Genomic DNA, 25589 nt, shown 5'->3' with positions numbered 1-25589 from the left:
GAGAAGAGAGGAGAGGAGAGGAGAGGAGAGGAGAGGAGAGGAGAGAAGAGAAGAGGATAGGAGAGAGGAGAGGAGAGGAGAGGAGAGGAGGAAGAGAGGAGAGGAGAGGAGAGGAGAGGAGATGAGAGGATAGGAGAGAAGAGGAGAGGAGAAGAGAGGAGAGGAGAGGAGGGAGGAGAGAGGAGAGGAGAGAGGAGATGAGAGGAGAGGAGGAGAGGAGAGGAGAGGAGAGGAGAGGAGAGGAGGGAGAGGAGAGGAGAGGAGAGGAGAGGAGATGAGAGGATAGGAGAGAAGAGGAGAGGAGAGGAGAGGAGAGGCGAGGAGAGGAGGAGAGGAGAGGAGAGGAGAGGAGATGAGAGGAGAGGAGAGAGGAGAGGAGAGGAGAGGAGAGAGGAGAGGAGAGGAGAGGAGAGGAGGAGAGAGGTTTGTATCAAAAAGGTTGAGCTCGGTGACCTCCAAGAACAAAATCTTTTTCCCATGACATGTACAAATCTACGCTATCTAGTGTGCAAAGAACAGTAGTGTCAAATGTTGTTGAAGGTTATTAGAATAGTTTTTCTAACATTCAGAATAATAGTGGTTACTCATAAAATGATATTGTCTCGCTTGTATAGAGATGTAACTTGTTACCACAGAAATAAAAAGCACACATTTAAATAAAAAATACATCGCTTCATTCTGTCATAACTCGGCGTGATAATCTTTACAACAATTCTCCGAAATCCGTTGCACCACATCACCTGAAACCTCGCGACGCACCACAGATTCAGCTGTAAAAACAAATTTAAAATAAGAGGTGACATTTCCGAAGCAAGTACGTGACACGGTGTGAATCTCGACGCCACCTCCCACACCTCTCACACCCTCCTACAGTCCGGCCCACAAGAGATCTCTGCTGGGTGAAATCAGCTCACGACATTCATTTATTCATCCCTGGTATCATCAATCATCTTTAGAACCAGCACTCATCACTTTTAGACGTGCAGTTCCTCAGAGCTTTATTAGTTTTTTTACTAAATGGTAAAGAAATGTAGACATTTTTGGATGTAATTGTCTTTGACCTTATTTATTATTTGCTTACAACAAACAAATTAGGATTGTTTCCATTTGTTTTGTTTGTCCACCAACGCATCTGTCTTAAAACATCTGATCACTTCCTGGTGTGGTGAATCAAAAGGGACGATGTGCCGTCAAGTCCTTCTCTGGGATTCATAGTAAGCAGACATATGCAAGGCCGCCCACCGTTCCACCTTATCTAAATTTGATATCTCATAAGGGCCTTTCACACTTACCGGAAAACATAAACACACTACGTAAGGCTGCATGCACACAGAACCTGCACTGTCATTAATTTCAGAGAGGGAGGGAGGTCAGTGTGGCAGACGGTGTTTGTGTGCAGTAGATGTGTGCTCACATGTATGTGTGCACATGAAAATGCATTTGGGGGGCACACACACACACACACACACACACACACACGCTCACACACACACACCGGTGTTGACAGGTGGCTGTGGTAAAGAGGTGGTCCCTGAGCTGGGGTCTGCCTGTCTCTGGCTGAGAGAGAGAGGAATAAAAAAGCTCCCAGCAGCTGTCGCCCTAATTCCTCTAACACGGTGCTTGTGCTCTGATTAGAAAACAGATCTGGCCTCTAATTTACTCCTGACATCAACTAATGCTCTATATCTCAATCTCTCCGTCCCCGCTCGCCACTGGCCTGCCTGGCTGGACACACACACACACACACCTTGTGATTCAGAGGGCTAAGACACGTGCAGGAATAAAAGCACACAAAACACAGCAAACCGAGCGTGACAGAGAGACATGAAGTCCTCATCTGGTATCACCTCGACATATCACGCTCAGACACACTGCTCTTCAGATGTGAGACTGGCTTCTTCTCTTCTCAGTCTGCAAAACAAGGCCTGAAGAGACACGTTGACATTAAATTCCTTTATGTAAAACTAAACAGTGTTTCTTAACCTTCTGCTTTCATCCAATTTGGACCCTTAATCAAAAGTTGTGCATGTCTAGAGGGACTTCTCTCTTCTACGGTTGTTTTATATAAATAATCTTTAGAGGCCTGAGGAGGACACATTATCCAGTAATTGACAAAATTATTATCATTTTTAATTGTTTTTGCTTTCTGGCATTATGAGCTGGATCTTTGTTTTACATTATAATGGTTAAAGCTATGACAGCAAAGATGAAATACATATATAACTAGTTCCCACTAGGGAGCTAGGACCTTCTAAGTGCCCACAATTTAAAGGCCCTGTCGCACATATCCGTATGACAGAAACGTATGCCGACGCATACGAAATACCGGCAATAGGTTGATATAAATTAAGGTTAAGTTGTGATCGTTTGAAGGACGCAGACGATACGCCGAACAGACATACACAGTTCCGTACGGCAGAAACATGCCGGCGTGTATGAAAATTAGCTAGAAATGTGTCCAAATACGTCCAACTTTTCCACAGCGGTGTTGTAGCTGACGTACACATAACGCATTATTATACGTATGTCAAACATTGATAGCGTACTGATCACTTACCTATTTAAAACGTATCAGAGCGTCTGAACAACGCAGCTGGAAAAGTGCCGTTTGGTTCACATCATGCTGATGATGGAGAACGGCTAACATGCTGAACGCTAGCTGTACTGTAGAAACACGTTTAATAAGTTACTCCGTCGTCAGGCATCATCTTAACATCGGGGTAGGAATAGGGTATCCACTCGTTATCAATACACTGGCTGTAGGATTCACAGTCAGCCGACGTAGCCTATATCTAACGTACCTCTAACGTAGTCACGTAGGTATTCACGTAGGTATTTACGTACTATATTTACGAAGGTAAGTATTCACGTACTATATTTACGTAGGTAAATATTCACGTACGTATTCCGTATTCACGTATGTCTAACGTAACGTCTGCATATCTTATGACGCACACGTCGGGTACGTCCGGTAATTTTGAACATGCTCAAAACATCAGCGTTCAACAACGCACCCCAGCGTAACACAGCGAGCTCTGAACGAACACTACTTATACCTTAACTTATATCAACGTACACCAGCGTGTTGCCGATATTTTGTATACGCCATATTTGTGTATATCTTATACATTCATTGGGCATTCGTCTGATACATTTTGTATTAGGAAGTGATGCGCTAAACATGCGTATCTGTATATGTTCACTTTTCCGATCCGATCCGGGCCTTTAGATGTTGCAAAATGAGTGAAAGTAAAGAAAGAGAAAATAGATCTGCCACATAAAAATGGTTTAAATTCATGTGGAAGACATGTTGATAAATTGTCAATATAATGACAAGAAGGGAGAAACATATAGTTGCTTAAAGAAAAGTTGAAGTGAATGAGTGAGAAATTGGAAAGTGATGTTTAGTGCAGCCAGTTTTAATGCCAGTGGAGGAGGAGGAGATGGTGTCTGGGTGCCATGACGGAGTTGGCCCAGCAGGGGCAGAAGTGTGATGCAGGGAGTGGGAGGTGACAGCTCAGTGCACACAGGGTGTCACCTCACCAGGCTGGGAGAGAGAGAGACAGAGAGAGAGAGAGAGAGAGAGAGAGAGAGAGAGAGAGAGAGAGAGAGGAGAGAGAGGAGAGAGAGAGAGAGAGAGAGAGAGAGTCAGAGGAAAAGGTGAGAGATCTATCTCAATCTGTATGTGTGTGTGTGTGTGTGTGTTCTTGTACACCTACCTTTGTGAGGACTTGGGTTTTAGACTTCGAGGACATGTATGGAATATGAGGACATTTTAGATGCTTCTTAGTTTTTCTTTAGGCAGTTTGAGGGTTAAAGGTGAAGCTTGAAATCAGAGCTAGATTTGGATTGAGGTTAGGTTTAGTGAATGCATGATGTTATTGTGGTGAAGTTATACCTGACAACACATTAGAATGTGTGTGAGCATGTTGCTGTGCTGGATATGAACAGGCTGCTAGTAGGCTAGGTTTCTTTGTGTAAGTGACTGCATGTGTGTGTGTTTGTAAAATCCTTTTTATTTCCTCTTTCTTCTCTCTCTGTCCCGTGTATCTGTCTCCAGGGACTCACTTGGCATCTCTCCCTACTTTTAATTCTCGCTCCGCAAACTGCTGCTGTCTGAACACAAGCTGGCAGCACACACACATGCACACACACACACACACACACACACACACACACACACACACACACACACACACACATTCTTGGTTTCACAAATGCACCGGTGGACCCCCCGCCCCCCTCCCCCTCCCTCAAATAGGCAATGAAAGACACCCACACAGTCGCCCCACGTCCGGTTCAAATGCAACACACACGTTTCTCTTCCACATCACTGTCATCTGAAATATTGGAAAGGAACTCACAAACGCATACAAGGGACATCAATGATACAGTACAAGTTATATTCAAAGAGATAAACACAAATACACATACAGGGATGAAAGACAGAGACGCTTACGGCCTCCCAGGAAACACACACTCACTCAAACACACACATTTCATCAGTGACAGTAGCTGAGAGACACAGAGAGACAGCATCTCTGCTCCTCGGAATACAAATCCAGTGTGAAAGAAACACAAACACACACACGATGAGTCCTTAAAACATAAACAAAAATCAAGGAAGTAAAAGGACATGAACATTTCCTCTGTTATTTGTTTATTTCCATCGCTACTAGCTGCTCCTTTAGTTTCAAACTGTAATAACACAACTGTCAGCGGCGCTCACACAGCCAGCCGCACGCACACAACTTCTCCAGCAAAACATACATACTCTGACAAGCAGACGAGCCCAACTTCAAAAGCCAGAAATAAATAAATTAAAGACGAGTCTGAAAGGGATGAATAAATAACAAGAGGAGAGAGAGAGAGAGAGAGACGAAAACAGGAAGGAGAGACGGAGTGTGCAGCAGTAAGAGAGGAAGCAGAGAGGGAGATGCAGTGATTTCTGCAAGGAGGCTGGAGGTGCAGGCAGAGGAGAGTGGAAAGAGATTGTCACACACACTTGCAATCTCATTTAAGTTAAACTGGCATGCAGAGATGGAAACACACTCCAGAGATAGATACGTGTGTGCGCTCATGCGTGCGCTTGCAGCTTGAGAGTGCCTGCAAAAACGCAACGTGAGGTCCGAGTGACTTTCTTGCCTTTTGAGTTTCCTACACTCTCTGTGTCTTTTTTCTTTTTTTTTTATTATTATTTGGAGAAGGGTGTGAGTGTGAATGCAAATATGCAAATGAAACGGTTATTATTGCATTGCTCATCAAGCAGCGCGGAGCAGACATTAATAGGCTGATGAATATGCATGTAAATTTGTTAATTAAGTTAATTATTCTGCTGAAAATGCATTCGTCTTCCAAGGACATCTTCCCCAGGATTCCAACCTGCTCCACTCATTAGTCATGCGATATTTTACACTGGGCGCTGGGACAAGAGGTAGGAATGGGAGGGGCAGGAGGGGCCACCGGGGTTGATATGTATACAATATAAGGGCATCGTGGGTTTCACGTCCACTTAAGAAAAGCGGCAAGAGCGTCAGAAAGAGATATGATGGCATTATGATGGCATCATTTATCAGCTCTTCAAAAGTGAAGGGTCAGTGGAGGAGACAAAGCCCTGCACTCTGCTACAGCAGGGCGTAGACACTCCTAGTGGCCAGACATTTGCTCCATCTCTGCTTTTCTCTTTCCTCTCCAGTAATTCCCCCTCTTCGCTGCTTTTCCTCTAATTGCTTATTAAAACCCTCTTAAATGAACTTTTTGTGCCAACTTTCCAACACATTAATTAATTGTTGTAGCCAATTAAGTGTCGCTGCGCAAATGAGCTTCAGCACAAATGGTCCTGCAGGGCCCGTCCACCCCCCCTTCCCCCCTACCCCCACCCTCCTCCTCCTCCTCCTCCTCCACCACCCTCGCTGACTGCTTTCCCAGCAGCCCCTCTGCCCTTTAAAGCGGCAGCATCAACACACACAGACACAATAATCTTACCGTTGCTCATGAAGCTCTTTGAGTTGAGTCGGGTAATGAGATGCTTAGCCCTTGGAGAAGTACTTTGCACGGCAGAAGTGCAGCATCACGCAGAGACGTTGGCGTGTCTCCGGTTAAAGTGGAGAGACCTGTACAAAGGTCAGAGAAAGACTTTTTCTATTTGAAGCTTTCCCCCCCCCCCCATTATTGCCTGAGGGAGCAGATACACTGACAGTACTACACTTCAGTAGAGGTGGAATTTACTCTACAGTGGATGTGAGTCCAGATTATTTTTTGCTTTTATCACCTGGCACCAGTGACTTTACAAAACACACATCTGTATCAATGTGGCAAATCCCAACGCCTCCTTAAAAACTCTTTGGTTGGTTTCGCTGCTGTTGAGCGATAAAGAAATAACGAGTGTGTGTGACAGCAGTTTCTCACAAAACTATAAACTGAGTAGAAATGGAGATGGTGTTATGGCATCAATAAAGCATGCTGTTGCAGCACTAAAGCATATATCACTGCTGGGATAAAGTCAATCAATTTTGGAAATATCACATAAATAAAGATGTAGCCATAAACGGAATGACTGACATTAAAGTTGGTTTGATCGAAGACAAAGAAGGGATCTGATGAATACAGCAAAATGTGCTACACTACCCAAGATGCATTCATAATTCAATGTTTTTATTCTGTTGCTCAACTATGAACGTGAAAGGTTGTAAATGTCCTTTCAAAAATATGCAGTTTTGTTTTTTTATCTGTTGATTTTTACATGTTCAGTTTACTATCCATGCTTTGCAGTATCAGTTCTTTGCTGATCCCTCTGCGTGTGTGTGTGTGTGTGTGTGTGTGTGTGTGTGTGTGTGTGTGTGTGTGTGTGTGTGTGTGTGTGTGTGTGTGTGTGTGGGACTCCCTTCTTCCCCTCACGACTTTACGTAGTCATTGATCAAACAGCCTCAGTAATCAAACTGTACACACACACACACACACACACACACACACACACACACACACACACACACACACACACACACACACACACACACTTTTATTACAGTAACGAGTAAAAGTGATAAAAATGAGTGATTGAATTTATGGAGTGCTTCAGCTGCAGAATTCATAGTTCTGTTTTGTCTGGAGAAGCCTTCATCAGTCACATCTCCAACTCAAACTATGCACTTTTGAATGTTAACGTGGACCTGAGTTAATAAATCTCCAATTGGAGTCTGACAAGATGAGTGTCAAGCCAGGCCAGGCCAGGCCAGGCCAGGCCAGGCCCTAGGCTTACTGTAAACACTGTAGAACATGTTTAAATGTCCTTCAATGTTTGAATCAAATGTTTCCTTTAAAGGGGGGAGGGGCGGCGGAGGAGAAGGAGGAGAAGGAGAGGAGGAGGGGAGAAGGAGGGAAGGAGGAGAGGAGGGGGAAGACGAAGGGGGAAAGAGAAGGAGAGGAGGATGAGGAGGAAAGAAGAAGGAGGGGAGAAGGCGAAGGAGGAGACGAAGGGAAGAAAGGAAGAAGAGAAGAAGCAGGAGAGAATAAAAAGTTAGGAGGAGGTGGAGAAGAAGAAGAAGGGACTTCATCCTCCTTTCTTGTCTCAGCTCTCCTCTCCTAATCCTCCTCTCCTCCTTCTCCTCCTCCTTCTCCTCCTCCTTCTCCTCCTCCTCCTCCTCCTCAATGTTCGATTCCTACAGTGTTTGTCTGTGCTAAGATGAGAAATGATAACGAACTTTGATGGCGAAGAAGAAACTTTTATCAACTGAAAGGCCACTTCTCCAGCTTTGAAGCACACTTTCTACAACAACAACAAAGTAACTATGATTGACGGCTTGCACTCGTATAGCTGGTGTGAGTAGACATTTATTTTTGCCCAGAATCATCAGCATTTTGTCTCGTGGCTGGTGTGCATTCAAGCAGAAGGATACGCTCCTGAGGGGTCCGGGCAGATGTGTAATGTGTGAGCTGGGTCCAACATTTTATATTATTTTAGAAGGAGCTGCTCTTTGTTCAAGGTTGCCAGATTGCACAGAGTGGACAAAGGGTACCTGACTGCTGACATTAAGGTAAAATATGTTTTAGATTCCAAATGTGTGCTCCAACAATCCGCTTGCACAGGGGCTGACTAAGAAAATACAAGCGCATGAATAACATTTGGTATAAATTGAGAGAAATGGAGTGTCTGTCAATTCACTATTTGTCTGGAAGTCCTCCAAAATCCCCGTCTATAGCAGACAGTCAGGCTACGGCATCCAAAATGGAGGCTCCAATTTGAATGCCGCCGTCGCCCATCTCTGCCATGGCGAGTACGTGTTACAGACTGGCAGCGTGGCACATTTATGGGCATTCCCCATAAGGTGCCTTCCTGATTGATGGCGCAGCCTCGTGCTCCTCCCTCGCTTCACTCCTCAGTCCTGATTTATTCGTCTAGTCTCTGTGACTTGGCACTGCCCACTACTTCTCCTGTGGAAACTCCCTGCGGGCACATTCACTATTATTTGGTGTCCCGATGGGCGAAAGCATCAGACAGAAACACACACACACACACACACACACACGGAACCGTCTCATCTCACTCACAGTGGGCCTGTGCTAGAGGGCAGGTGAGCCTCCCACTGCCTCCACTCTGAAAGGATCTCTCACCCAGAGGGCTCAGCTGCTTGGTGGGCCAGAGGGGTAAGCGGCTCTGTAAGCCTGCCAAGTGAGGAGCTGGTCTGGGTATGCATGAGGCCAATCCCAACACACACACACACACACACACACACACACACACAAACCTAGCAGGCTTCTCTCGTTGCCAATGTGCAGTTTATGATCCTTGTCTGCCTGTCAGGATCTTCATGAAGAGATCAACCCAAGTGGTAAAGGAACCGACTCATAAATAAGATTGATGCACAGCGAGCACTTCCCATCACGGTCTGACTGCGTCAATCTAATATACTTCTCATACTCAGTGTATAGGAAACAATTCATTATTTAAAAATCTGTTGTGTTAAACTGCTAGTGTTTTTAAATAAGCTTCCAAACACGTGTAGCAAAGACACACTTGGTACTGTTGCCCTATAACCATGAGACAGATTATGTGTCGGCCATCAGAGAAAAAGGATTTCAGAATTACAAAATGTTGTTCTATATTCTTAAACATGTCTTAGATATTGAAAAAGCATGTTTAGATTGACAAACACCCGAAACAACTGCAAAGATGTCGAGCCTCGTTCCTTCTTTTCCATGTTTAGGATGTAGTTATGCATATTCCTTTGTTATCTGATGTGAAGTTTAAGATATTTTCTGAATTTGTTTTTATTAAAAGGTTATTTATGTGCTTTTATTCCAGTTTGAGGACTTTTACTTGTGTCCTTGTACAGGGTTCCTACACCTTTTCCAAAAATCTAATTCAAGCATATCCAGCACGTTAAAGCAGTTGTAAATGACACGTTTATATTTAGTGCAGTGTACTGATTATTGCATTTTAATCAGAATCCAAAGCGCTTTTTAAACCTTGAAAACTTTCAAATTCAAGTGTTATTAAGGATTTCCAGCGCCCGTAGGAACCCTGCTCATGTGATCAATGACTTGCTCGATATGTTTTAGGTATAAAAGAAGTGTGTAGAATGAGTAATGTGAGTTTGCAGATCCTGAGAGTGACAGGAAGCACTGGAGACCTTGTGTAACTGTAACACGACTGAGAACTTCCTGTGGTTTGAGCTGCAGCCCGAGTGGATGGCTACCATCTAGTGGCCACTTCAGAGACACATTCAGACGCCAGGAGAGACGATTCAACTGGTCGCATTACTTCTTTTAATAAACTGAAACAAGATAACACATATTACAAAATATTTTTTTTTCTTTTTACAGACACATGAAATCATTTTCTCCTCCCTTTCACTTTCCCAAAAAAATAAAAAAAATAAAAGAAAGGTAACGGAACCGTGGACCAATATCATTTCAAGCGTGCATCATTTTCTTTATGTAGAAAATAGCTGCACCAAAAAAAAAAAAAAAAGAAGAAGCTTTTGTTTCACGAGTTGGCAGGGAGGCGACAACATATTAGACGAGGTTTCACAGCCCGCCAGGTTTCTGTGTGTGTATATATACGTTTCTAGCTTTATACTTCAACTAGCAGAATAGCTTGTGTATTATCCAGCAATCCGTCGTAATGTAGTGGTTTAATCTATATTCCAGACAGGAAAGTGAGCACTGCAGGCTTAGGCTTGTTAGGACACAGAGGTTTGCTGTATGTTAAGGAAGGGAAGTCTTCATGTGGGTCAACAACACATCGCAATTCAGTTGAGTTGATGACTGAATACAATATGGAACAGCCTTTAGGTACAAAAAAGAAAAAGAATTGCAGTCCTGCAGATTGACACTGTTGTAGGTGCCATCCAACGCAGACACATAACCCACACTTCCTGCTAAGCCAAGATCATTCAGGGGTCGCTGGGGGTCACAAAGGAGGCACAAGGCTGAAAACAGGGGGAGCGAGCCAGCATGTAAGGTTCAATGGGAAACTCGTAGACCTCCAGTGTTCTCATCAGTGTGCTCATCGCCTCAAATATACCCATACACAGAATCATAGCTTCAGCTAGTCTTCTCTCACACCGTCACAGACACCCCCTCCATCAGAGTGGCGACTTCATCTGCAAAACACTGAGAACTTTGTTAGAAGTGGGCACTGCAGTGGACATGACAATCATTTGTTTTGGAGAAGAAGAAAAAAAAAAGAGATCACAGCTGCTTTCTAAGTTGAGCGTCAGCTGCATGGCAATCAATTTGGAAGCTAAACTTCATTCAAGTCAGGACCTTCAGTGAACAGGAAAGAGCGAGGGAATGCAGGTGGTGACGGTCCCTAAATGTTTTAAGGTCAGGTCCAAACACTTCCTCCGATAACACGACAGCTTGTTCAGAGGGCAGCGAGGTTCATGATCTGAAAAGGCCCGTAATCTCTTTCTATCAGACATTCATTTTCTAAATCTTTGATTCACCTTTAGCAACCTGCTCGTGGTCCAGCAAGTCATAATCTGTAGATGTCCCTCTGCATTCTTCTTCTGCCTTTTCCCTTCAGGCCAGGATTTCTGGAGCCGCCCTAAGATACCGAGGTCTCTCACCGGGGGGATGAGGGTCAGCGGGCAGCTCCGTGGGAGAAGCGGAGGTCCTGGTCCTTAGGGAACTGTGCTGCAGTAGTAGGAGCAGCAGTCCCCAGTCCTGCTGGGGCCTCAGCTGCAGCTGAAGGTTTAGGCGGAGAGTCTGCAACCCAGGGTGGAGGGGGCTGTCCCTGAGCATCCACAGAGGGAGACGGGTCCTTGCTGCGCTGAGGGGCCCCAGCATCCGAGTCCTGCTGAGAGATGAGCTGGAGTAAGGCAGCTGCCACAGCAGGGCTGATGTCCTGGCTGGGTTGGGTTTCAGACCCGGCCTGCTGGGCATTGCCAAGGAGGAGAGCTGATGGAGGCGGCCCGGGCGGAGAGGGTGGACGCTGCTCTCCAGATGGAGGCACCTGGTTGGCCACAAGCTGTTTCTTTTTTGATGCTGCACCATCTGAAGGGGACAAACAGGACAGAGGACACAGCGTTAGGTACCAAAACACATAACTTCACCGTGGAGCGTCTATACAATCACCCTCTCTGTCGTCTTCTACGTCTAATATTCAATTACAGGAAGTAAACATGTCTCATCTTAACGTTCCTACCTTACTGAAGTGAGAGCATCGTCACTAAGTACATTCAGAGCAAACATAACACCTGTGTTGTTGCAGTAAAGTTAACTTTAACACAGACATTGGGTAGATGTTACATCATATAAAGATGTCAGGCCTACGAAGATTCTGCAATCATACAGCTATTTAGATTTACTAAATCTCAATGTTGGGAATGGAAGAAAATGCAGTTTTATGTCATCGTGATTCATCATCACGGTTGTTATTATTATTAAACGCAGTAACGCCTTGTATTATTCCACTATAAGAGGCTTTAATTAATGCAGAACAGATGCAGCTGGGTTTGTTTTTACTCCTTAAACAAAAGGGGAAATGCAGGAACCGAGTGAGAACATTAGGAAGGACATGTAGAGCTGGAAGAACAGAAAGGGTGACTTATGTAGGAGAATTTTAAGTATTATAAGGTCAGGACAAGACTACTAAACGAGGTTAGTCTAAAGGTTTTCTAATCTACGGGCGAACCGAGGTGGTTTCAGAGGCCTCCAGAAATAACCAGAACAAAACAGGACTGTTACCATTCCAGTGTCAGCAGCAGTCAATCGTTTTATTCAACTTGCTAATCACATTTAATTAATATGAGTCAGAGTGAACGGTTTAAAAACAAACAAAAAAAAAATGTGTGACAAACCAAAAGTTAAAAGAAACACATGCAGGTGACGCCTAAAGATTCAAAACATTTATTTTCACTTGATAATTTATTAGACTTTCTTCATAAAAAAAAAAAAAGAAAAAAGAAAGCTGACATTACAGACGGTTGAAGAATCCATGACACCTGCTTCATAATGAAAATGAAATGAGAACATGTGTGGAGCCGGGACAGATACAGGAAAACAAAGACTGTGAGAAAGAAACAAGGAAGTGGGAGAACCGTGGAAGGGAACAATACAGTGTGAACCTTTTCACTCAAATTAATAACACTAAACGTTCTTCTGGTTTATTGAGTACACCAGTGAGAGATGTCCATGTGCAACAAACCTTGCCAGTTTACCACGGTCACATGACGACGGACGCTCGACAGACATTTCAGTATGAGAGGAGGTAATGGGGGACAATGGTGAGCGCGCGCGTCTGATGAATGTCGGGGATGAAGGAAGGGGTGGGGGATGCAAGGTAAGTGTAATGGCCCAATTTATTTGGTTAATTGATCATTTTCTTGATTTTGTCAGGTAGACTGAAGTAATTAATGTGATAAAGTATACAGGATTTGTCAGCTTCTGTTTGTGCTCTACCCTGCTCTCTTCATTCTTGTCCACAGTGACCTTCATTTGACCCTGGTCCCCCCTTGATCCACCCTCTAGAGACTAAACCTGGACTTGCCCTTGCGATCAGTAGTAGAGGCGGACGAACCGCGCTTTAGAGCCTCCTCTGATTGGACGCCATTGCTCTCGTCGCCTTGCTCCTCCCTTTGTGGCTTGATGATGTGGCCCAAAATGAGAGCTAGCAGGTTGGCCTGGTCTTCCTGGCTGAGCGATGGGTCTCCGGATGTCGGCGACAGTTCCTGAGGTTCAGGAGGCGGCTCTGGGGGCTGGGACCGGGCAGCGGGCTGGGCCTGGGCAGCAGTCTGGGCCTGGTCCTCTGGAGCCCCCTGGTGGTCAGAGGACTCACTGAGGGCAGACAAGGACTGGCTGAGAGTCTCTGGGTTGGAGAGGTTGAGGAGCTGGGCCACCTGGGGCAGGCTGAGGTCCGTCTGTCCCTGGAGGAGGTTCAGCAGCACCGCCAACTCTGTCTGGTTCAACTGCTCTGCAGCGACTCCCAGGCCTGAACACATTCACGCAACACAAAACTATGAAAATGCAAAACTGTGCAAAGAAAAAAAGGTGCATAAAGATATCGTCTACATCGTTTCAGGAGTGCATTGGTACGTCAACATACTGCACTTCATCTCTACTACTACGGAATATCGAAACACATAATACACAGCATATCTTGTGTCTTCTTAAATGCTTTTTAGGGGCAGCTGTTACCTGACAACTCACTCTCTAAGTTCACTGTGGGAGGCGGTTTTCCTGGTGGAGGCGGTGGGGCTCCAGCCGGGCTACTATGGGGCCGACTGTTCTCTCCACTTGAGGTCCCTGTCGTATCCTTACGGGGCACTTTGGGCACAGGCACATCTTCGGGCACCCCGCTCTGACGTGCACGTCGTCTCTTCTTACTCCACAGCTCATGGCAGTCCTGATGGTGAGGAAGACTGGAGACGCAGCAGGTAGGTAGGAAGGAGTACAAACATTGATTAAAAATCTAAATCAATCAAACAGAAATAAGATGTATGAGCAACAAAGAGTCTTCAGAGTGTGTATTTAAATATATATATGATACTATATAGATAAAAGGTGAAAGCGGGGGCCATAGGGCTACTGACTCTGGCGGCGGCATCTTGTTGGGCTCAACGTTACTCAGAAAGTCACTGTTAAGAGCGTGCTCTGCTGTGCAGCGCCGCCCGGGGTCGAGGGTCAGCATTCGGTCCAGCAAGTCCAGGGCCGGAGTAGGTAAACTGTGCAGAAGGGGAGAGACTGTTCAACTGTATAAAGAGACAAAAGGGTTGATCGCAGCTACGTCGGGGAAGCTCAGCATGGCTACGTACAAGGCAAACTCCTCCCGCAGTCGCCGCCTGTACTGCTTCTTGGGTTTCATGGTGTTGAAGAGGGGAAGTTTAATGACGTCAGGCCAGGCTGCAGGACAGGGACTCCCGCACAGACGGCTGAGGGGAAAGGACAGAAAGGAACAGATGAGCTCAGTGATAAATAAACGGAGCAATGGGGAAGGAATGTTGCTGCTTGAGGGGGCTGTGGTCAGGAGGAAGCCTACCTGATATGCTCCAGCTGAAGAAGCTCCTGGTTAGCCTGGAAGATGGGCTTCTTGGTAAAGAGCTCTCCCAGAATGCACCTGAGCCGTGACAGAGAATGTGGAGAGGTAGTAAGAAAACATACGCTCCCACACATCGAGCATAAAGCAGGGTGTGTGACCTGATTAGACGTACATTAGGTAGTAGGTGCAGGACTGTCAGAGAGCAGCGTCAATAAGAAAAGGTAGTGCCTGCACACTTCCTCTACGTTTTGACTCATTGGATCTTTGTCAGCAGAACTCTAAGTAGGTTTGAAACCCAAGGATGTTTGGGAACCGATACGTCAGTACAAAGCCGAGGCCAAAACTCTAAAAACTTGACGTTCTACAGTCGTCAGAGCTCGAGACTAGCGGCGTCCCGGTGAATCAGTTTACTCACTACTGACGTGTCCACAGGACGCACACTATTTCCCCTCTGCTAATAAAACATAGTGAACAACAAATATGTGTTGAAGCAGCCAGTGAAAGGTTCCCTAGAGTTTCCTTATGGTGCGTTCAAGCTCTATTCAGTAAAAATGACTATTGGGCGATTCAATTATAACGTTATCATGGTGTGTTCATGTTCTCTTGTAAAAAGTAGTTTGGAGTAGTTGTTAGAGAGGGAATTATAACCGGTTTAACTTCCTAACTTAAAAAAGGAGCGCATGTTGAAGTCCATGGGATTCATTGTGTAGTTTTTGAGAATCGTGTCATTTCACTTGTGTTGCATCGACTACATCACTTCTGGTATCGTGACCTGATGGAGGAGTCAATAATAAAGTAAGTGTGCGGGACCTTTTCCTTATTGAAAGTGTGACTGTCTGCCATAATCTCCGTCAGACTGTGACAGATAATCATACTCATTTTAAATAGGATACAATTCCAATAAGAAACATTTCCCTTGATCCTGATTCCGACACGAGTAATCTCAAAGGATCGGAGTGTGGGAGAAATTTATGGCTCGGGCAAATGCTCACGATTAATTTATTTTTTTTGCATACCGCTAAGGAGACAGCAGCAAACAATTTGCATAAAATGGTCTTCTGCTATAAATCAAGTAAGATTTTGGCAGCAGAGCACACAGGTGAGAAGAGAAACAGCACCTCTCGCCTGACGGAGCTTAATTAGCCTCTCGGTGCTTCAGGATTCTAAAACCGACGGACTCAGTGTGCTGCAAACATCCAGTCTGCTCATAATGATGCAAACACATTTGCTTACATGGCATAAAAAAAATATATACTTTCAAAATGTTTTATTTTTTTTCTTCTGTCAAGATTTCCAACAAATGAATGAAGAATATCACCGAATGCATCAACTACAGGATCTACCGTTAGTATGTGGAGCACGTGCACACTGGCAGACGCACATTTGTGAACAGCCTTTTTAGAAACAGACAATGTTTGATGACTTATTATTATTATTATTATTAAGTGATCTAGGTAATAAAGTCTCAGATATAATGCTTATTTTACAAAATGGGATAGGGTTAACGCAACAAAACATTATTCCAGATCTTCCTTAGAACAATTATATAGTGGAGCAGTATGCATGTGAAAAGGTGTAAATGCATGAACAGAGTGATGTGCTGCCATGACAGTGTCGTACTCACCCACAGCTCCATACATCAATGGCTGGAGAGTATCTCTCCTCTCCCAGCAGGAGCTCAGGGGGGCGGTACCATAGTGTGATTACTTTATTAGTGTATGGCCGACTGGGAGCAAGAACAGAGAGGACAGTGAGACTCAATACATATTCATACTGAGGAGTATCTAAGCCTTGGCTGCCCAGACACACACATTTAAACTTTCAGTAGCTGGGATCTCTCTGAAGGACAACAACGTGACAGACACCGCCATCTAGTGGACAGTCCGTGTAAGTGAAGAGAACAATCCATCCCAGGTTTAATTACCGTTTTATCATAAACACATCTAATCGTGTTTATGTTGTACATAAATCTGTTACCAGCAATTAATGCCTGTGAAATATGGAACGGTATATATATTTACACATCTGGAAATGATTGTATATTATTAAACACTTGAGAGAAATGTCGGTAAATTCTCTTGCTGCCAATAAAAACACATTTGATCATAAACTTAAATGACAGAAGCAAGCAGAGGAGGTGTCTGTATATTGCATGAATTCATGAGGCTGAATATGTAGATGATCGCTCGTCTTACCTTTCCTCTGAACTGTAAAGTCGGGCCAAACCAAAGTCAGCCAGTTTGATCTGACCTCTGCACGAAGAAACACACAACAAGCAGAGATTATGAGCCACAGCGAGCAGGAGACGTCAACAATTACAAATTAATGAAACAGAAACTGAACCTGAGACACAAAATACAACTCATCGCATTATTTTCTGAATAATTAGTTTGCATTTAAAACAAGAAAGAATTATGAAACTCACTATTATTGGAAATATCCAAATTTGTATTTGTCTCCATCAGGTTAATAAATACTGATACAAACATCAGGTCACTAGCATTGTAACAGGACATTTAAATATCTCCATAGAGACCTGAGGCTCTAAATGCTCCACTTCAGCATCTCAGCTCTTGCAGCTCGCTTCGCTTCTCCTGCATGGTTTGTAGATTGGATGCAGAATTGTGTTGAGCGTCTGTGAGAAGTTGCTGTACTCCTTCATTGCTCAGTAAGTAGCAAAGTAATGACTTTGCTGCTGATGCACCGCAAACTGCACTCTGGTCATTAAAGTTTTGGTTGGACTGCTTCTGGTGTCGAGTTTACAGTATTTACAAAGTAAAGCTTGAGCCCTCTGAATGTTCCAAGTTGTTGATGTGGATCATGCTGATATTGTTAATGTCCATATGCATAAGGGAATCAGAGGTACATGCAAAACCAGTTGATCACACAACCTGTCGGGGATACTGATGCTTTAAACCAGAAACAGCTGTTCCTATGTTACCATGGTGCTACTGCAAATAAACAGCAACGCTCGCCTCCTGGAGTCCGTGTGTTCTGTCTCTTACCTGTTGTTGAGCAGTATGTTGGAGCATTTAATGTCTCTGTGCAGGAAGTTGTTCTTATGGCAGTAGTCCAGACCCTCCATCAGCTGGCGCATGAAGCTGCGGACGTGCTCATGGGAGAACTGGACCAGGCCCGACTCCAGCAGGCCCATCAGGTCGTGGTCCATGTACTCAAACACCAGGTAAAAAGCACCTGAATACAGAGGAAACATGTTTAGAGCATGAATAGAGCTGATATATTTGTACATTTTAGGCTCCTATTGAGGTAAATGAATGAAGCTTAGAATATCTGTCTGTCATCATATTTCATGAAGTCGTTACCCTTGAAAAGAAGAAACAAATCCTCAATTTGATAAAGTGATTTATTGGATTTAATGAGTTTTATTCAATCAACTTTCTATGATGAATATAACTCGTTTCTTTAGATTGTTGCTAGACCGACCCGGTAATACAGGTGTGCCTCACTTTGTGTGCCGCAAACAGGAGAGCCAAAGTGTTGTTTGTGAAAACACCAACAAATATGGATTGAAGAAAATGTTTGGATCATACAAGTCTGAAACAAACGTACGCAGCCACCAATGCAGTCTAATTGTACAAAGAGTATAATACTAATATGATTAGTGTAGCCTAATGTTATCTGCAACTGTGCAGAAATACCGGGTTTAAACAGAATGAATAGAAATGCAAAAGAAAAAAAATAAGTGCAGCATTACAAACGTTGATTTAGAAATCAAACGTGAACATTATGAATGAAGCCATGTGTACAGTCCTACACGTGAAGCCTGGAGGTTAAAGAATTGTGTATGTGACGAGATTATTTTAGCCGTACTATTTAGTAAGCCAGGGAAAAGTCAAATGTAGTATGACAAAAATACCAGGATGTCCTACTGCATCCGGTAGCATTTTGCAGTGTGCAAGCCAGCATGCTTTTCCGGCTATTCTGACCCACAATCCTTTGCGCAGGGGATATATGAGCAGTATATTCAACAGTATGTGATCTGCAGCACTTACTTTAAAAGTGCTTCTCAGTAGGTTAGAATACTCCACTGAAACTGTGCTACAGTGCAATGTGTATTTTGTAAAAGTGTAAATCAGCATGGGTTTAACAGAGAGCTGGTGAATCATCACTGTGACCACATGGGTTTAATGTGCTCCCACATAATCAAACCAACTGTAGTAATTATATCAGTCCTAGTTTGGTGGCGGGTTATGCATATTAATATTAAGGATATATATATAGTATATATATATATAGGAATATATATATTAATATATATATATAAGAGATATGATAGAGAGATATAGGAAGAGATTATAGAAGGAAGAGATATATATAGAAGATAGAGAGATATAGAGAGAGGAAGATAGAGGGAATGAGATATAGAGAGGAGATATGGATAGAAGAGAATAGAGAGGAATTATAGAGAGATAGAGAGAGAGAGAGATATAGATTAATATATAGATATATAGCTTAGATATATATATCTCTCTCTCTCTTCTCTCTCTCTCTATCTCTCTCTCTCTACCTCTCTCTCTCTCTCTCCTATGAAGTCTCTCTCTCTCTCTCTCTCTCTCTCTCCCTCTATCTCTCTATTAATCTCTCTCTCTCTCTATCTCTCTCTCTCTCTAGTCTCTATCCTCTCTTTCTCTCTCTCCTCTCTCTCCTCTCTCTTCTCTTACTCTCTCTCTCTCTTCTCTCTCTCTCTAGCTCTTCTCTCTCTTCTTCCTCTCTACTCTCTCTTCCTCTATCGATAGATCTTCCTAATATATCTTCTCCTCTCTCTCTCTCTAGTCTTCCTCTCTCTCTCTCTCTTCTTCTCTCTCTCTCTCTCTTAATCTCTCTATCTCTATATATATCTCTCTCTCTCTAATCTCTATTCTCTCTCTATATCTATATCTCTTAATCTCCCTCTTCCTATATCTCTCTCTAGATCCTTCTCTCGATATCTATTCTCTATCTTCTCTCTCTCTCTCTCTTCTCTCTCTCTTCCTCTCTAGATTCCTCTATTATATCTCATCTCTCTCTCTATCTCTCTGTATCTCTCTCTATCTATCTCTCTCTCTCTCTCTCTCTTCTCTCTCTCTCTCTCTCTCTCTATTATCTATATTATATATATATATATATTTATATATATTATATATTATCACTGCAGCGCTAAGCCATGTGCACAACGCTGGTGGAAGAAAATTCACACGATGCCCCGCCCTTCTTTCAGACGTGCTGCAGTTCACAGCAGGTGGAAAACATTTCCAATGTGTCGCTGATTATAGCCAGAAGAACATGTCTGACATTTTCATTCAGACATCAGCTCTAATATTTGTCAATATTACCCCGCCCTGGCATAGAATAATACCTTTTCTTACCTTTATCCTTCTTAAAGTCAAGTGCATCCTGCTTGTCAGTGACAATCTCCTTCATGTTGACGACACTGCGATGTTTGAGCTGCCTCAAGATCTTGATCTCTCTAATGGCGGTGATGGGGAAACCCTCCTTTTCATTGTCCAAACGCACTTTCTTCAAAGCCACCAGTTCACCTGCCATGTTAAAAAGAGTATTTAGAGAACTAGTCACGAGTACTACAGTGTCTGAAGTCCAGATGATATTCCCTTACCAGTGTCTTTGTCCTTGGCCTTGTACACTTGGCCGTAGGTGCCTTCCCCAATGATGCCAATTATATCGAATTTATCTACACAGCGTTTGCCCCAGTCGCTCACGGTATGTTTGCGCTCACCATATCGCGGGCAGCAAATCCTGCAAAGCATCAAAAGAAAAAGATTAGACATGATGTGGGATTAGGAAAAGAAAGATTGGAAGTGTGCGAGTAATAACAGAAACTGACTTTGGTCTCTTCTTAAGGACTGCCTGTGGTAGCGGTGGGGCCTGGCGGATGGGGGACTGCGGGGGTGAGGAGTTACCTCCTGACAGGGTGGGCGGTAAAGGAAGGTCAATGAGTGATGGCCGGCTGCGAACTTCTTTCTCCTTCCTAGATTGCCTCTGAGGAGGGGTGGACTTCTTGGACTGACGGAGCAAAGTACAAAGAGTATTAATTAAAGGTGTAAAGAGACAGAGGAGAAGCAGGAATAAGATATGTACTTAAAAAAACGTGCACTGCTTGATGGTGTACACCAGATCACATTATTTTAATTTATTTGAGAGAGTCTCTGGGTATGGGAGAAGCGATGCCTGGGAGAGCTTTTCTCTGTATGTACGAGTGTACTTGTGGTGTTTTGTTTCATGTACTGTATTTTTGGTATATTGGCGTTAAGGACCGCCTTGAAAACAAGATTCATCTCAGGATATAAATAAATAAATAAAAATAAAAAGTATATAAAAAAAAAATATATATATATATGAAAAAATATATATATATATAAAAATATATATATAAATAAATGTAAATATACATTTATAAATATATATATATTTTTTTTTCTCATGCTAATTGAACCACATTTTAAACAAAGGCAGTTGAGATATGTAGCCGTGCTGTCTGAGTGTAGTAATGTGTGGAAAAGTGAATGTGATCTTCCTGGAGGTGTACCACCAGGAAAGTCACAATGGGAAATTTAGTTTTTCATTTTGACCCAGATAAATGACGTTATATTTTTTGTAGTATGATAATTATCGTAGTTAACTAAGTAGTTAACTAGTTTACTGGCAAAAAGGGCCATTATGATATTGCACAACATGTGACTAGAGATGAGGATGGAGTCCGACTCGTGTCCAGTTTGACTTGTACTGTATGTCTGTATCCCAGTTGGGAGGTACTCACCTGCCCTGAGCGTTTCCTAGCAGTGCAGGTGGTAAAGGCAGGAGAGGCAGAGTTGACGTCTTGTGAAGTGGCATCTGGCGGACGGGGCTGCGTGGAGGAACTGGAGCTGGCGATTTGGCCTGGGGTGTGGTTGAGGGTGTAGGAGGCTGAATACTTGTTTCGGCCTGAGGTTGCGGCGGTGGAGCCTGGGTGGCTGGAGCGGGTGGCGCAGGAGGAGAGGGAGGAGGAGGTGCAGGAGAGGAGGTGGAAGAGGCAGGTAGAGGTGCAGTAAACCGGTCTTCACCACTGGGAGCATCCTGGAGTAACAGTGCAGGTGGTGGGGGCAGAGGTTCCGCTGGTGTTGCAGAGTCTTTTTCTGGCTGGGGAGGCGCAGGTTTAGTGAGCCGTAGGGAGGAGGGGCCTGCAAGTTTACGTGTTGGCGGAGGAGGGGTTGCAGCACCACCACCACTAGCACGAGCGGCCGCCTCAGCAGCCTGCCGTTCCTTCTTCCTGCGGCTCAGCTCTGCTCCCAGGCTGGAGTTAAGTGGCAGGCGGGATGAGGGAGGGGAGCGGCTAGTTGGCCGACTGCTGTGGGAGCTCGCCCCCGCTGCAACGGAGGAAGTATGCCTCTTGCTACGGGAACGAGAGGAGGAGCGGCGAGAAGACGAGTAGTGCAGAGGGGAGCGACTCCTGGAGCGGCCAGAGCGACTAAATAAAAGAAATACATTTTGTTAAACAATGCCATAAACATTTCATGTTCCACTGCGTCTTCCTGAAGTCAGAAAATAGGATACAACATGTTGCATGCTTTTTATAAATATTTAATAAAAATAAAAAGCAACAGAGGGGGTCGTTAACTCAAACAACCTCTTCCATCACTAAATAAAATGGCTGGTTATCACATCATAATAAAAACAAAACCATGGTGGCTTTTTCTTTTTACATGGAGTGTAACAGAAGTTCATAAATAAGCCAAACGTTACATAACTGTTGCTTTTAAAACCAAAGTAGAGATTGGATCTTAAACGGCGATAAGACTCCTAAATGATACGACTTGTTCCTTTCCTCTTTTCCCAGATACACATCACTGTTTTCCTCAAAATAAATACAAGGAAAACTCGAAATAACCAGACAAAGTAATTAAGAAACTTCTCAGAGCTCCATTATTCTGCTGGTACAAGTTATAATCTGTCCACTGCACAATGCACTTTTAACACAGTATTACACGTGAAAATATAACGTTTTAAACCATGTTAAGTGTTCTCACTAAAAAGGTGAACTGTGGTTTATATCTAATGTACAACTTAAATGTAAAAATCAATTAAAAAAGTATCTGATTACATGAAAAGGCACAGACAAGGGTTGCTGGGATCTAAACATTCAATTTGGAGTGATGTTCATTAATTGATCATCGGTTTTTACATTATTCTGTTATCCCCTTATTCTATCGACTTCTATTAAATTATGTTTTGTTTGCATGTGTATTACTTTGGGCTGCATGTTTGAGTGACAGGTGCAATATAAATAAATAAAGTTGAGTTAACTTGACCTCGTCCTGGTAGCCAAAGCTAATGGTACAGACATTTTGCACTGCAGTATAAAATAGCTTACAAAGTATGTGGTCACCTGTCTGTGTCGACATAACCTCCATCCTTTAATGTCCCTCCCCCCCCCCCCCAGGTTTGTGTCTACAGTACAGAGCACATATGAGGGACTCTGAGCCAGCTTTCAGTAAATATTTGTGCTGGAGGGAGGGGCTCTGCAAGTGCAACAGGTCTGCCTGCCTTTAAACATACAATGCAGGATGATCAACTGTATTTAATGTAATAGTGCTAATGGTGGTAGCATCAAATCATTAACATTAAGGCGCGTGTCACTGTGCAAAAACAAACACTTAACATGGCTTGATAGGGTAAATTGGCCTTCTGTATCTGCTCAACACATCCCCTATCTTCATGGGACTTTAACCTGTATCCCCCCCCCAAGATAAAGGCCACCCTGCAGTTTAAACTCACCGTGACATGGGGCTGGTGCTGGAGGATCTGCGTGTACCATAGGGGCTGATGGAGCGTCTCCTTGAGTAGGGGCTGCTGTCCCTCTCGTAGCTGGAGGACCGGTGTCTGCTGCCGTAGGGGCTGTCTGATCTCTGTCTGCTGCGGCGGGACATATCCCCGTAAGGACTGGGGCTCTGCTGGGCCACCCTGCGCCTGGAGTAGTTGTCATCCCCCTGCTGCCCATACCCACTGCCCTGTGGACTCTCGCTGCCCGCCCCTCTTCTGGGACTGGGCGAATGAGCAGAGTTGGTGCCCTTCCTGCGGGGGCTACCCCTACTGGAAGACTTGCTCTTAGGGCTCGACTTGTGGCTCTTGGAGGACTTGCGATGGCTCCTGTCGGCTCGGTTCCTCTGAGAGGAGCTGCGGCTGCCCTCCCCACCTCGGCCCTCTCTCCGCTGCTGCTTGTCTTTGCGGGTCTTTCCTGAGCGGCTGCTCTCCTTGCTGCGAGATGATGATGTGGAAGAAGTAGTACTGCCTACACTGGCTGCAGGCTGCACCTGTGTGGAGAGCATCAGCTCCCCACGTTTGGAGTCACCCTCCGGCTGGACATGGCGTTTAGAGGAGGGGCCCGAGGAGGCAGCCTTCTCCTTGCTCTTCCCAGCAGCCCCTTTCTCGCGGTCTTTGCTGTTCTTCTTCTTGTAGCCACGTTCACCATTCCCAGGGTCTTTAACTTTGTTAGGGTCCTTGGGCTTTTTTCGGGAGTGTCTGTGCCCCCTGTTCTCTCTACCACCTGATTCTCCAGCGATATCCTCCCCATCGTAGTCTGGTGAGGGCTCCAGTCGCTCCCCGCCCCCCCTCTCTGAAGGCCTGGAGGACGGTGGGTCTGAAAAAGTGTCCGAGTCGGAGCTGATATCATCGTACTCCACCAGAGGCTTCACGGTGTTGACACCAGGTGGCGCCGCATCGCCGAGGGTAAAATCTTCGGATCCAGCTGCCGCCGAGGATCCACGATTATGTTTGGTTGATTTATGCCGTTTGCGTTTTGTTGAAGAAGAGGACATTGAAGATTTTAACTGCACCTTGCTGTCTTTGCTCGTCTTGTCTCCAGTGGAGGTATGAGTCGAGGCCTGGGTCTGCTGTGGCACGCCGCTAAGGCTAGTAGATTCCGGCTTCCTCTTGGTCCCATGGTGTCGGTCCGACCCAGGCATACCTCACGCCGGCGTCGGTACCTCTCCTGCGACTGTGCGTCGGTGGTCCAGGCAATTCATTCACAAGAGAACAGTAGCTACTCCAAATGTCAAAACAAGTGTTACTAAGCAGAAACAGGGCAAAAAAACACACAAACTAAACACACCGGGCCCGTCACGTCCAGTCCTCCTCAACGCCAATTCATTCCTTTCAGATCCCAAACATAGTTCGTCAAAGCAGAAAAATGGCACGATGGTTCCCCAGTGCTGTGAAGTATTATACTTTGAATTAGTCAATGAATGAAAAAGATCCCAAGAAAACATCGGAGCATTGTGGTGTCGTCTCAGTCTCAATTTAGCTAGCACCGCTAGCTAAATGCTCAGCGGCTAGCGAGCTGAATCGTGAAAAAGAAAAAGTCCCTTTGTGAAAAGGTGTCCTTGTCCGGTGCCAAGTTAAGTAAAGGTGCTTTTATTCCACAGAATTACGGTCTAAGCATTAAGAAACAAGCAAATGCCTTCATTAAAAGCCGCTCGTTTCTCGAACAAAATGAAAACTTGACCCGGTTGGTACTGTTTACATGTTCCCTTTTAATGTAAGTTTTATCCCCTATAAATTCAATATTGATTAGAAATTATAGTATTTTCGTGTGCAGTAGATGTTCCTGTTTATTATAAATGGCTCTGGGAATCAACCAGGCCTATATTTAGGGCGATGCTAGTGGATTTAATATCATCCACAGCCCTATCTGAAGGAGACTACAAACGCCATTGTGGCTCCTGTGACTAGCAACTTCTGCGCACAGCAGAATGAACCGGAAACAGGAAAGGTGTCAATCAAGCGACGTTTCTTAGCAACGGCCAATCACAACGCATAACCCGCCTACTGTACTCGTGGTCGCGCGCCAGGAACGCACAATGCTCAGAGATGCATCAAACCGCACAAGAATACAAATAAAATAAGTTTTAACCTGTCAAGTATCAGAGGATTTTCATTTGAAATGAACTAATACACGTGTTTATTCATTTAAAAAAGGCAAACCTGGATTACCAACAGGCAAAATGTGCAACTGCCCCAGGGCCCTGAAAGCACAGAGCTTTCTGTCATCTGGTTTGTGCAAATTTACTTTAGGAATATACATCAACTGACAAGATAAGGGCATTTATGTTAGGTC

At 44.4% G+C, this 25589-nt stretch overlaps 1 protein-coding gene across 1 annotated transcript; it reads right to left on the bottom strand.

Annotated features, from left to right (window-relative positions):
* Window positions 1–9742: 9742 nt before the first annotated feature.
* cdk12 (cyclin dependent kinase 12) lies at window positions 9743–25223 on the bottom strand. The gene is given in 14 exon segments (XM_029437649.1): window positions 9743–11499; window positions 12995–13435; window positions 13642–13865; window positions 14037–14168; window positions 14259–14375; window positions 14483–14560; window positions 16107–16208; window positions 16678–16734; window positions 17488–17677; window positions 19849–20019; window positions 20097–20236; window positions 20325–20503; window positions 21254–21944; window positions 23252–25223. Coding segments are annotated over 14 exon segments (4122 nt in total). The 5' UTR covers window positions 24439–25223; the 3' UTR covers window positions 9743–11086.
* Between the last annotated feature and the right edge of the window lie 366 nt (window positions 25224–25589).

The sequence above is a fragment of the Cottoperca gobio genome, chromosome 8 (assembly GCF_900634415.1).
Source record: "Cottoperca gobio chromosome 8, fCotGob3.1, whole genome shotgun sequence".
NCBI lineage: Eukaryota > Metazoa > Chordata > Actinopteri > Perciformes > Bovichtidae > Cottoperca > Cottoperca gobio.
The sequence above is the reverse complement of the archived record's forward strand: the minus strand, read 5'-3'. Positions and strand labels throughout refer to the sequence as shown.